The sequence below is a fragment of the Zonotrichia albicollis genome, chromosome 2 (assembly GCF_047830755.1).
Source record: "Zonotrichia albicollis isolate bZonAlb1 chromosome 2, bZonAlb1.hap1, whole genome shotgun sequence".
NCBI lineage: Eukaryota > Metazoa > Chordata > Aves > Passeriformes > Passerellidae > Zonotrichia > Zonotrichia albicollis.
Window position 1 is genome coordinate 90,898,677 of NC_133820.1, and position 13,681 is coordinate 90,912,357.

General features: G+C 38.0%; 1 protein-coding gene across 3 annotated transcripts in view; it reads left to right on the top strand.

Annotated features, from left to right (window-relative positions):
* Positions 1-13,681, top strand: part of PCCA (propionyl-CoA carboxylase subunit alpha) — a 274,960-nt gene that overhangs the window by 159,012 nt on the left and 102,267 nt on the right. For all 3 annotated transcript variants that reach the window (XM_026793634.2, XM_074535667.1, XM_026793635.2), the window contains one exon: positions 6,485-6,587. In XM_026793634.2, coding sequence (XP_026649435.2) covers positions 6,485-6,587 — 103 coding nt within the window. The remainder of the gene's footprint in view (positions 1-6,484; positions 6,588-13,681) is intronic.

Sequence of the window (13,681 nt, forward strand, 5' to 3'; positions counted from 1 at the left end):
TGAGGAAGACTTATAGCATGGATCTTTGATTCTTTGAACATAAGCTCTGCAAACATGACTTTGTTATATCAAGACAGGCAGTAACAGCAATCCCACTTCGTTTACCTGATAGATTTAAAGCTAAAAGAGCCATGAAAGATCTTTCAAGAAACTTAGAATTGTTGTTTGCCTGCATTTTTGGAGGACAACTTCTTGTTAAGACTGTGGAGACAGCTTTGGCAGAGGAGCCCCCAGTTCCTTGCCCCTGCCAGGCTGCTGAGGGTGCTGGCTGTAGAACACTGGGGTGAGGGTGTTTCTCTTTGCAGGACCTAAGCACTGCAGGTGTAGAGACCCCCACAGGGGAAGCATGTTAGCCAGGGTGAGCTCAGGTTCTTTGCAAGGTTATTTCTCAGTTAAATGGAGATGAAAGGCATTGAGCCATACTCTTAGGTCTGGGCAGCTAAATTCACCCTGAATTTATAATTGTTTCCTTGGCCCACATCTGGGTTTCACTGTGGGGGCCTGAATATATGTTGTATTGTAAGACCTGTGTGGTTCCAAGTTACTCCAAACGAGCTGCAGCTGCAGGGTCCTTAGTTGGGCAGCAGCTGTAGCTCGTGAAGGTAACTGAGATAAATAGGGGTGGGTCGAGAGCCCAGGAGGAGCCCCTGAGAAGATAGAAAGGACTGTGCTGCAGGGAATGGAGAAGAGCCCCAGAAGAGAAGCAAGAACAACACTGCAGCAAAGATTACAACATTTCACTGCTGAAGGCACTGGAGGTTTTTGTTGGTCACTGGATTTCAGGCTCTTATGTCAATGCAAATTGCCTGAAAAGCTTGTGTTGAAGGAAAAGGGAACATCCAGATGTATGCTGTTCTGAATCAAAGCACAGTGCACTCCATAGCATCCTTTTAAAGCATTTTTTTTTTATTTTATAGTTTACCTTCCATGTAATTTCATTTTTTCCTGCAGTCACTATTCAAATAGAGTATAGGCTATAAATATTCATATTTGTTATTGATCTTAATGTGATATGTAAGAAAATGTAATGTAAAATCTTTTTGATATAACTGTTGAGTAATTCTTTCAGCCTTTGTCTGATCAGCTGGCACACAGGCTAGTAGAGGTTATTATTTTGTATGATATATGAAGAACTATAATTTGGTCTAATGATGGTATGTTTTCATATTCATAGTGAAAGAGGAACACATATATGTATGCACATATAAAGCAGGAAGAAGAAAACCTTTTTTAATGTAAAAAGGCACATGATATATATAGATGGACCAGTCTGAATATATGTAGAAAATGTGTGTGAATAGATACAGAAAATACTTCAAATTGCTGAATAAAATATTCCCAGATTCTTAGGTTCCTTGCACATAATTTTTGGTTCTTAAAATAATCCTGTGAAAGTGCTGCTTTTATCTTTTCTGTGTGATGATGAACTTTTATGTTGGAAAGTGTTGAAAGTACTCAGATACTAAAGCTTAGATTTGTGTTTTGTTTGGCAGTACACTTCTGTTTAGAATTCTTTTAATCTATCCATTCCCTGCTTTTATATTCATCTGATAGTTGAAGGTTCTCTGAAGGGTATTTTTTTGCGTATGAACTTATTAAACTAAAAATGCTTAAAAATGTGGGATTTACTTCCCTTTTTGTTTTTTAATTTATAAATTTTTTGGTGGTTTGGGTTTTTTGGTTTTTTTTTAGGGTTTTTTTTTCATAGCAAGATAGGCTCTTGTTTGAGTTGTTGAATTTCTATTTGCCTTTCTTGATTTTTTTTTTTGGAGGGGTGGGGGGAGGGCAGGGAAAATAAGAAACAATTTATATGGTAGATCTAAAGTTTCATTAAAATTGCTTATGCCCTGTCCCAGGCATTTTAAGTGGGCCATCTGTCTAAACATCTCTGCATTTTTTTCTGATCATTTCCTCGACTTATTCATGAGCCATGGGAGGGCTCCTTTGTAGTCTCCATGTAGCTGGTTCAGTCTACCCCCACTGAATACATCTATGTGCTTGCATAACATATCTTTTCACAGTGCTGGAAATTCTCTGAACTTGGTTCAGATGAATGGCCCACTTTCTGAAGGTCTTTTTTTCTCCCTTTGCAAGATTTGTATGCAGAAACTGACCTTGGTGGCTACAGAATCCAGCACATTATTCTTGATCATTTTACAGGCCACCTGCTGTGAAAGTTATGATGAAGGATTTCTTAATGATTCTTTGACCATTAACATTGTTTTAAGTCAATATTTCACTTTTATTTAACTGGTGAATAGGTAATTGCACAATTGAAAACCAGCTTTATGGAGTGTCATATAATGTGGTTTTCAAACGCTTGTAATCTTTCAAACGGGAGGGTTTGTTATGATAGTTTGGGATTTCTCTGTTTACATAAAGTATTATGCAGCAAAAATATCAAGTGAAGAGGAATTTGTGTTTTCCACCTCAACATTAGAAGACATATTTTGAATTGGAAGAATAAAAATCTATACTCAATTTTCTGATCCTTTAGGAGCTGGTGACATCCTAACTCATTTACATCATCAGTGATAGTAGGGAGAGGGAAGTTTATTTGCCCCAAACTGCAGAAAATGGTAGGTTTTTTTTGACTTCCTTCTATCTGCTCGATTGGTGACAATCAAAATGGCCAGGGCAGAGTTTTTACAAGATTTGCTTTTGTGAGTGTCTATTTTTTTCATTACTTATTTTTGACTAGAATAGATAATAGTTTAATTAATGTGTTCCATGAGCACAGTAAGTATGTGTCGACCCAAATTTTTTAGCAGTTGTCTGCTTTCCTCACTGAAAACATGCAATGAAACCAGGAGCTTTGGTTGCTGTGTTATTTTCAAGTGTCTTCCTCTCCCACATATGGCATTTGGGGGTAAAAGGGACATAATACATTTCTACACACACATCATCTCTAGTTAAACAAGTAGCAATAGAGCTTGAAAATAAATAACTAAGCAGGCAAACAGTGCTGTTTTTATTGTTGTGTTGCTTACATGTTTTTGTAATTGGTGCTTTGGAGTAAAGCCTTTATGACTTAAAGCCAGGCCATCAGTCTTCAGCTGTGTTCCTATGCTTGTGATGCTTCCCGTTAGAAGGCAATTTGGAGTGGAGAGGTTCAGAACTGCCCATTTTAGTGTGGAAAGAGTTTATAACCCCTTTCTCCACCCATCTCCTTTTGTGGCTGTCATGCTGCCTTTGCTCTCTGTCCCTTTGTGTGCAATGCTCCTGGCAAGGATCAGCAGCTCACAGTTCTCCATGGCCCTGCTCCCCATCCACCTGGTACTCATCTTGCTGTGAAACTTGTGTTTCTTCCTGCAGCCAGTGATCTCTATAGGCACATGAAGTCATTTTATTGGATGATGTGTCATTTGCCTAGACTGGGAGAGGAAAGGGAGGGCATGTTGAACCCTAGGAAAGACATACTGTGTGTACTCTGAATCTAGGGTTGGAAGGGAAGTGCCTTATGTTTTCTTTGTGGTTTTTATGATGGCAAAAATGACAGTATTTTTATTTTCAGTGGGATTATCCTTTTTTTCTGTGAATACAGTCTGCTGGATTTCAGCCCATTATGTAGAATTTAAAAAGCTCTGTATTTTGAGAGTAGCCAGAAGTTTGGTAGTTTTCTGTGAACTAGCGTGAAATATATTCAGAGTTCAGATGCTTTCTTTGGGAGGACTTTAAAGTCTTCTCAGCTAAGGGAGCAACCTTGGCCAAGAACAAATATAATTTCCCATGCACTCGGATGTCTCGGATTTAAAAAACCCCAAACATCACAAAACAACAGAAGATCCCACAACAAATCTTGTTTCCTAGCCTGGTAGAAACGTCTGCATTTCTAAAGTAGTTCATGGATGTGAGCAACTTTGTTTTCATATTTAACAAACTTAGACTTTGATCCCTAATTTTGGACTTCGTAATCCTTATTTATATGAACGTTCCCTACCCACAAATCCTATCAAAATGGAGTCAACTACAAGATAATTTCTTTGAAAGGAATTTGGTTTAATGAAGAAGTAGGATTGTCATGAGCTCACATAAGTATATGTCCTAGCTAGTGTCAGTTATAGTTAAAAAACCACAGGCAAAGCTGATTAGGAAAGCTGAAAAATGTCCCTGTGCAAAGGGATCTAGCAATTCCAGGAGGGAAGTACAACTTGCTGTATATTTGTTGCAGCTCTGGACCTTGCCCTCCTGGCCAATGGTGTTGCAGAGAGAGGAATTATGTGGCTGTTTGAAACCCAGGCAAAGCAGTGATGATAGTCATGCCTTTCAAGAGGCATGCATCCTGTTTGGAGATACACTTGACAAAGCTCAGCAAGACAGGACTGAACAAAAATAATCCCTGCTGGAGAACAAGACTGTCTTTCCTTTGATGGCCAGCAGCCAGATTCATGAGGTCACTTCCAGTCAAATGCAATATGAAGCAGGGCTGTGCCAGCAAGGCTGTAAGGAATCTCATGTCACCAGTGAAGCAGATCTACTAAGCTGAGTTTGTGATGTGATCCTGGTTCTAATGTAAGAAATATGAAGTATCTATAAACCACTAAATCCTGTTGGTTGTTGCAGTGGAGTGTCATGGAGAACTTAACCAGGTGCTGTCTGTATTCTTCCTTACTGGTGCTCTGATACCAGGAAGTGCAATGAAAACATCTCTCAGCTTGCTGCCTGCTACCTGTGCAGGAAATTCCTCTTCCTCTTCTTCAGGAACTCCTGTGTCTGTCACATTTCCTATCAGCCAGTCTAAATGTTTGGTGACATACAGGAATCCCAATATGAGTTGCTGAGAAATGACATTGCTCCCAATAAACCATAGATAATTCCTCAGATTTATTGTTTTCACAATTGCCACTATATTAAATCTGAAAAGTGACGCTTGGCATCGTTAGCACAGGAACAGCTTGTTTTCAATATCTGTCTTGTGAACTTTTAGGGTAGTGGTAGAGGTAAGATAATTGGTGAAATTTAATGTAGGCCTTACTTGGCTTGCATCTAGAAGTAACTAAGGATTAGTATGCATCTATTTGTGTCTGATATATTTAGCATTTTCATTTCCCCTTTTCAGGCACATGGCAAGGCACAAGTTTTGAAAGCTACTTGCCTCATTAAGTACTTGAACTTGTGCTTTCTTAAGTTCCAGGTATCTAAAAACCTAAAGTTCTTAAAATAATTGTGGAAATCCTTGGCAAGCATTTGAACATGGCAAGTGTGTTATCCTTGGCTTGGACAGATACTTGCTCCTCCTGTGGCCTCTAGAGGCCTCACAGGTGCTTCTCCCTATTGATTCCACAGGAAACCTGAGCATTCCCTATGGGGACATGTGGTTTGCTGGTCACCTGAATCCTCTGGAGGATCCACGTGGCATAATGTGTTCACAGGTTTTAAGACTGCAGGATGCTATAAAAGGTGTAATAAGTGCTATAATGTGCGATAGATTGTTATAGCAGAAATGATCCTTAAAAGAGATGTAAAGGTGATAAAATTATTATCCTTACAAATTTCTTACAGTAAAATCTAAATATGTAAGAGTCAATGTGGAAGAAAAGATATACCAAAATGTGGTTTTGTTTTAATAGAGTTTAAACCACACCTTCCTGTCTTCCCTTTAGGCCATGTGGTGCATGCTCATAGTAATATATGGTACCCACTCATTAGAAAAGTTGTAGTGTACTTTTGGACACCAGTTCTTATGGCAAAGTGGGAGAGACTCAAGAAATTAGAATGAGGAAATGGAGAATGAATATACATTTAAATAAAATAGCTGAAAATTGCATGTTTCACTCTGAATTTTGAAGAATGGAGGCTCAGTTCTCATTCCTTTGCTGCCAGGTGTGTGCTTTTTTAAGTTGAAAAGATTCAGGTTTCCTGTGTTACTTGATAAATGGTGCAGCCACAAAATGCTGCAGGAATCAGTATAATCCTCCATGTGGGCTGTGATGATACATCATTATTTTTTCAGTATGCTTGAAGGGCTCTGTGGATGAGTACTTAAAAATGTGTATTAGTTATAAAATTACTTGTATTACTTGTTTGGCTGAATCTTTTGTCTGTAATTGGCTTTTAATTAAGGTTTACTGAGAATGTGATTAAAGAAATAATGATTATATTTTGCCCTTGAAAAGACTGCTCCAGTTATCACTGTTGCTATTCTCCTGCCAACCCACTTTCTCATCTGCTTTTCATCCTGTTTGAGCTAATTCTGCAGCAAGTGCTGGCTGCATTCAAGGGCCTCCTCTAACTTTATCAGCATACCCAGTGTGTCAAGGCAAATCTAGAAAGAAAGTAAGAGTGTATTTTCTTCTTATATGCTGTTTGACAGAAAAGATGTATTTAGTATATATTTTTTTCAAGTGTGCTCTCCAACTGTGTCTATAGATTAATGATATTTTATATCCTTCAGGACCATCCTATGAGGAAAGTGCTTCTAGTTAACTTGGGAGAAGCATGAAATCTCTGTTAAAATTTTTTCTTCTGTCTGTTTCTTTTTTAGAATTCCTATTGCTAAATCAAAGAGAAGTAGCTGGGAGCTCTCTGTGCATCTAGGAGATGGAATTTACCCAGTTGCAGTTTCAAAGCATGGCTCATCGTTTTTTGTAAGTTCTGCTCATTTCCTAAGAAATTCAGTGCATTGAGTCCATATATATATTATCCTTGATGCCTGCTAAAATTCTCTTTTTGTTGACTAAGGATAGATGTGTGGTTTGTCTTTAGTAGGCATTGCTGTTAATTACCAAACAGGACCCTGATAGTTAAATAGTGCAGAGTTGAAAAGATTCAGATAGTGTACTAAGATTTTTCTCAGGGCTCGTGCCTGTGGAACATTTTCGTATATATTTGTTTATTAAATTAGTTTCTGAATTATTCTGTTTAGTGTCTTGTTTGGAAGTAGCATCTTATAATGGAGCATATACTCCATTATAAATATATGAGAGCAAGAAAACAAATACAATGTTGACAAAAATTGCATTACCTTAAGCTAGTGTTTAGAGAAACAAATCAAAGATCCAAGCCAATAGAATAAGCAATCATCCTGGAATAACATTATTCAGCACTCTGTGCTAGAACTGTATGTGGTCATAGTAAAATGCTAGTGTTTCAGGATGTGCTTATTCACTTCAGATGAATGTGTATAAACTTTTGTTTTTTACAAATGTTCTAAGGTAATTGCTTAAGCACTTAATGTTGTCAGCATGAAAGGCAGAAGGACAGACCATGACAGTAGAAGAACAGTAGTGCTGGGTTTGGTAATTCAGCTGTTCAACAGAATAAAGGCAAGACACAAGCTGGTTGAAGTATTAAGAAGATAAATTTATAAGGAGAACTGCTATTTATGTCTGTTAATGGTGATTCCACAATGAAAATGAGATTTTTTTTTTTTACAATAGGCAGTTGACTTGTGTAGTATTTGTTGACTCTTAGGCAAAAGGTTTCAAAAGAGCCTTAATAAGGCAGATTTTCTTAGAATGGCAGTAACACACCCTACTTCTTGAACTGCTGTTTCAGAAGCTAAGGCCAAGTCTTCATGCAGTTTTTAAAATCTACATAATAGTCCTAACAGGCATCCTGTGAGCCTGGATGCAGCCCATTCAAAGAACAGAACACCTCTGTCAGATTTCAGCTCAGTTTAGGGTTGGGCTGGCACTGGCTTGTGGGACAGAGATAGCCCTTCCCAGGAGCAGTCATTGCCCTCAGCCTTTCCTCCTTTTTGTTGCAGCACAAGAGCTGCCTGCTGCTGTGGGGATAGCCTGCTGGTTGCTGTGAGTGTTGCATAGGCCCTGGCTGCTGTGAGCTCAGAGATCTAATTCCCATGGTTAGACTTCTCTAAACCAGGGAGCTGGTTAGCACAGCCAGTTACACAAGCATACATCTGCCTATGCATACATTTTTAGAGATTTGCTTGAGTCCAAACCTGTCCCTCACTTTCAGTGGAGCTGCTAACAGTTGTGATGTCTTGCAACAGTATGAGAATTACAGCTAGTATAAACCAGTTTGACAAGGTGTATGTGATGTCTGATTTCTGATCGTTTGGTTTGTTATTCAAACAATAAGAAATGTGAAAGTTCCTTCTCATGTCTTTGTGTCCCTGCAGTGAGTTACTGCTTTTACCTTCTACTGCTAGGCAGGGAGGCAGGAGCATTGCTCAGTGTCAGAGAGTGGGTACCTAAGCACTAGGGAAAAATTAGGAGTGCCAGGTTAGGACCAGCTGTGGGCCTAAAAGCCTGGGTCAGAGGGATTTGTGACAATTGCTTTTGCATTTTGTTTCCACCTTAACCATGTCTTTATACTTGGGGAGATGTAATTCCTTATTTGTGTCTGGAAAATACCTGGTGAAATAAATCACATCAGGTGGATTTCAGGAGAAGTCTGTTTCACTTAAACCATATACCTATGAAGATATAAAAGTGTACTAAAATTTATGTATTAAAATTAAAATACCTATAAAGTGTATTAAAAATTGCACCAGAGCTTAGTCATGTAAAAAGCGGGGAAACTCTTTTTTAATAGCAGGGTTGTTTAGATTTAAACTTATTTTTATTGTTACTGGATAAAGAGCAGAGGACGTGTTATTCTTCATCAGTAATTTTCTTTTTCCTGGTGTTCTCCTGTGATTGTGGTGCAGATAAGAGTTTATAGTAAATACAGCACTATCAAAAATCTGAATTGTTATTCAAAACTTTACAATGGAAAACCAACTGCCTTAAAACTTCAAAGAAGAGTCAAGACTAGGAATGAGAAATCTTGTTTCTGATCAGGAGGTGTAACATACCATCAGGAAAAAAAAGGGGAAATTCAAAACTTGTTTTATTAACTTTGCTGTCAGAAACACAAGCCTCACTTTTTGAACTTCTGCATTTAGTTTTTTGCTATTGAGTTGGTGTGACAGAGGCTCCTGCCTTTGTGGGTTGTGTCCCCTCGTGGTTTGTGACAAAGATAGCTGAACCTGTAGTGCAGTTGGGTAGCCCAGTGGGAGGGCCACCTTCTCATTCCCCTTCAGAAGTTTACTCGGCTGCAAACCGTGCTTTGCACAGCGGCGTTCGCATCCTGAGTTACTCTGTTTACCACGGGGACCCTTCCAGCAGTGCCTCTATTCTGTCCCTGTGGCTGTGCTGCTGTCCCAGCTTCCAGGTCGGGGTGCGCTCCCGGCTGTGCCGCGCTCCCTGCGGCGGCTCCGAGCGCATCGCTGCGCAGCTCTTTGGGCTACGGGTCAGCTCTCGTCAGCTCCCTTTGGCTGGAGATTCCTGATGAATTCTGCAGTGCTAACTGCTCTTCGCTGCTCTTTATTTTTCAGAATTTTGAGTTTTGAAACCATCTGTTTTTAACTACTTTGTTTGTAACAGAGATCCTTGATGGGGGCTGGCTTTAGGCCACTTCAGCTGCCTTGCTTCCCAAAACTGAAGGATTTAAGGATGAGTGGTCCACAAGTGTGAACGATGCTCTTTGCCTGAAGTGCTGCAAACGAAAAGAGTAATATTTATGATTGCAGTAGAGGTTGAAAACTTCTGAGAATCCTAATTTGATATATTTTGGGGCAAGAAGTAACTTGGTTTTTATTCTGAAGCCAGCAACATATATACTAGTACTTAAGTTTATATAAAACTATTGTACTAGAATTTTCAGTACCAGACAGTTGTTTCTGGTGATACCCTATCAACATAGCAAATGCTTTTGCAATTAAAAGATTCCAATGACCTGAATTGAGAAATAAAATTTAGCAGCTTTGGTGGGACCTGCTTGCTTGTGTACAAAGAACTTGACAACTAAATTGATGTAAATGTCATTTATTCTTTTTTTCTTTGTTCTATATATTAATTGCTAGAAGAATCTTTAAACTAACTGCTTGTCATGCATACCACTTAGTTTTTCAGAGGACAGATGGTCAGATTCTTAGCTTTGATTAGTGTTCTTCTTAAGCTTAAATTTTTTTCTCTTGTCAATTGAATTAAAGATCTTGCAGTCAAGATTGCTTCTAAAATATATTTTGAAGGAAGAATACTTTTCTTTACATGAGATAGTAACAAGCAGTGCAAAACAGCAACAAGCAGCCCAGAAGCATCCCACCTTCAGACTCTGGAATATTTTGTTTACTTCAATTACAAACAGGAGTCTTTCCCTTCTTGCCATTTTCAGTTGCTACTCTGAGTATCAAATGTGTTTGCTTTATGATTTCATTGAGATTTGCTGTTGAAGGTTGGAGTCTGTTCTTCCTTTATAAAACTCGGCTGTTCTGCAGGGTATTGAAGAGTGGGAGAGACAAAATCAAATAGGAACCTACATATGTTGAGGAAACCTGGTTAGCTGTGTGTTTTCCCTGCAGTGTATGAATATGGCCCTTCAAAACCAGATGTCAGCCACCAAGGATGGTCTAATTCCATGTGATGGTGGCATTGTTTATTCATAGGATGGTTTGAGTTGGAAGGGACCTTAAAGGTCATTTAGTTCTAACCCTCCTTCCAACCTAATTTTAGTTCAATGAGGAATTTGTGACTGTATTCTATGCAATAAACTTAATTATTGAAAATATTTTTGCTATTATTCATTTTCTGATTATTTGCTACAGTGTAGGAATACTCTGTCTTGAGAATTCTTCATTGATGATTTGCATGTTTTCTCTGCAAGTACTTGTTATTCTCCTTTTTCATGTTTGAAAACAGTCCTTCCTGTTAGGGTTCTTCATCTCTGTAGTAAATGCATACCTTCCCAGATTGCTTAGCCTCATCTTCTCCTCAGTTTAGTTGTCAAAGAATTTCCAGATGTTTTCAGTTATAAAGTAGCTTCTTATCACTGAAGTTGTTTATTTTTTATTTTTTTAAGCATAAGGTGTCATAGTTCAGAAGTTACTTTGGGCAAATGGAAATTCGATATATTTCCAGAGGGACCTGCATAGGTCAAATGCTGAATAAGAGGAATAGAGAAAGCTAAATTCCGCAATTTAGGTTGTTAATAGAATGCGCTACCATTTTCACAAAACATTGGATGACTTGCTAAATCCAAATTTAAGAAGAGATAAATGTAGTACAGGTATGAAATATTGAGAAGAATTTTTGACGCTTTTTCAGTCCAGCTGGAAATAAATGTTTTAAATATTTTTGAGGAAAAAAAAACCAGTGTTTTTCCCCTATCTTTTTCTTGAGAAGTAAAGAATTTATTAGATACCTGTGTGGGTGGAAAATCAGCCTGTGTACCTCTTAACGTTTTTAAGAGAAAACCTGTTGTATAATGCCAGCATAAAAATAAAATCTAAAACATTACTGTCATCATTATTTGAATTTATCCTGTATGATCAATATAGAGTAGGTGCATGTCTATGTGAATGCTTTAGTTAGTGAATTCATGTTTATCTAGCTAAGCTTTGACTTCAAATTCAAATATAATAAGCATTTAATTTTGAGAACTTTGGTGTATTTATTTACTGTAAATTTCATGGCTGATGAGTAAGTTTATTTGAAAACTACTTCAGGAAGTATTTTCATTGTGTTGTAAATTCATTTTTGGGGGGAGGAAAGAATACCACCCAAAAATCAAACAAAAGTATGCAAAGCATCAAGAAGAACAAGGAATAGTATAATGGAAAATCAGAGCAATGATACAGAAAGTTGCTGTAAGCAAGCTTCGTTCACATTTAATTCCTTAAACACAAATGTGAATGGAGTGGGATAGTAATGCAGTGCATATTAACTTCTGTCTTTCCAGTAGTCCATGTGGAAGAATAACATTGCCCATCTATCACTATAAAATTATTAACCCTGTTAAGAGAATCAATAAAATGCCATAATTATTATTACTAGTATTTCACATTTCTGGTATGCTTCAGGCACATGCTAACTAATTGGTCACATGAGAGAAATAGGAGTGCTGTATTAATAGGGATGAAACCAAATACCTGTAGGAATTAAAACAGTAAGAGTGGCAGCCAGTTGTAATACAAATTAACATATATCCCTAGAAGCAGTAGAAGAAGACTTTTGGCTTAGACTAGTTCTAAGTATATATTGTTGCATGTTATATATTTGAAATAAACTGTATTGTTTTCCCATGTCCAGCATTAGTTTGAATGAAAGGGAAGTGCATGTTTAATGGGTGGGGCAAGATCTATTAGATAATCCTTACAGCTGTAAGCAGAACTTTCCCTGCCTTTTTGCACATGGTTTGCATTGTTGTAAACCTATATTGTTGTGTATCTCCTTTCAATCCCTTTGTTCAGAGATTGTGTATGATGTATTGTGTGTAATGTCCCTTCAATGCAGTATGCATAGTCTAGTGCTGTGGTGAGAGCAAAACCCCGATTTCCATGGGTGGAAAGCACTGGCTACTATAGTAGTCATGCTCCTGCTTGTTGATGGAGTCTCTGGCTTTACAGATCCTGCATTCCTTTTTCTGTAGTGACAGATTTACTGTAAGGGTAGAGGTTGCCCTGTGCTTTCCTGGTGGGGTGGGGACAAGTGCTCCTGGGAGGCAAGCACTCTGCACTTGAATCTTTCAATCTGAGGGGAGAGCATTGATCCCTGAGTTTTGACTCTGTGGCAACTGCTTTAAGTGCTACATTTCTGTGACTGCTGACAGAGTGTTTTTTTAATGAAAGTGGCCTTGGCCTCAGTATCTTGTGAACTCAGTGTTTCTGGTATGCATTTCCACTCTGCCTCATTGAATGTCTCAAAGTTTCAGTGTTGGGATCCTTTACATGAACTACAGGTAAATATTGAGTATACTCATATAAAATTTGTATGTACTTAGGTGTGCTTTAGTACTAAGCCAGAGGACAAGCAGAGTGTGTCTGCATTGTACAGGTTTTCACATACCATGCCAGTTTAGCACTAAGTATGTGATGGTAGATGTTTGCTTGTAAAGAGAGATTTTTGGCTTGGCCTTTTGTCTCCTATTAGTTTGTTCACACAGTACTCCATAATCAGGTAGAGAAAATACCTATAGGTTTGGGAATTAAATTTACTTGAGTAATCCCTTCACTGTGTGGCTTTAAATATGCTCTTCCCTCTGTGTCAGAGCAGTGTAATAGCTTGGTTATAGTAGTTTTTGGAGATTTCTAGTTGTGCTAAAAACTCACAATAGCATGGTCTGGTGCTGGTATGTAGCTGACAAGACATTTCTAAAAAGAAAATGCAGTGAAAAGTCTGAAATGATAAAATGCAAAATGTTTTAAAAGCAGGCATGGTCTATTTGGATGTATATTTTCCTTGTGTTAGAATCAGACTTCACTGCTTTAAAGTATGTCTCTTAGTAGGCAGAAGAGGAATTAGGTTTTTACAATGATTAATTTTAAATTACCTGATGAAGAGTTTTACCCACACAAGTGGCTTCATAGCATGAATTGCTGTGGTATGAGAATAGAGACTATGTTCTTTCATGGGTAATGATCCAGTGGTTCCAGAAATTCCAGTGAGCAGTAAACTAAAATATAAATTGAAGCTCTGTAACAATACAGAACAATAACATACCATTTTCTTTCTTCAGAAAGTAATGTTTCTGGCATACAGCATTTAATGTATCCTGTCACCCTCCAGTCTTCCTGTGCTCTTTTGGTGTAAGACTGAAAACACCTTGAGGCGTGGGTGTTGCTTCAGTTTATTTTTGTGCCATGTGCACTTGACATCCTGCTGCACAATATTCATATAATGATTTTCTAATTTCTAAAAGCAGTGCTTACATGAACATTACTTGGATGCTTTTCTTT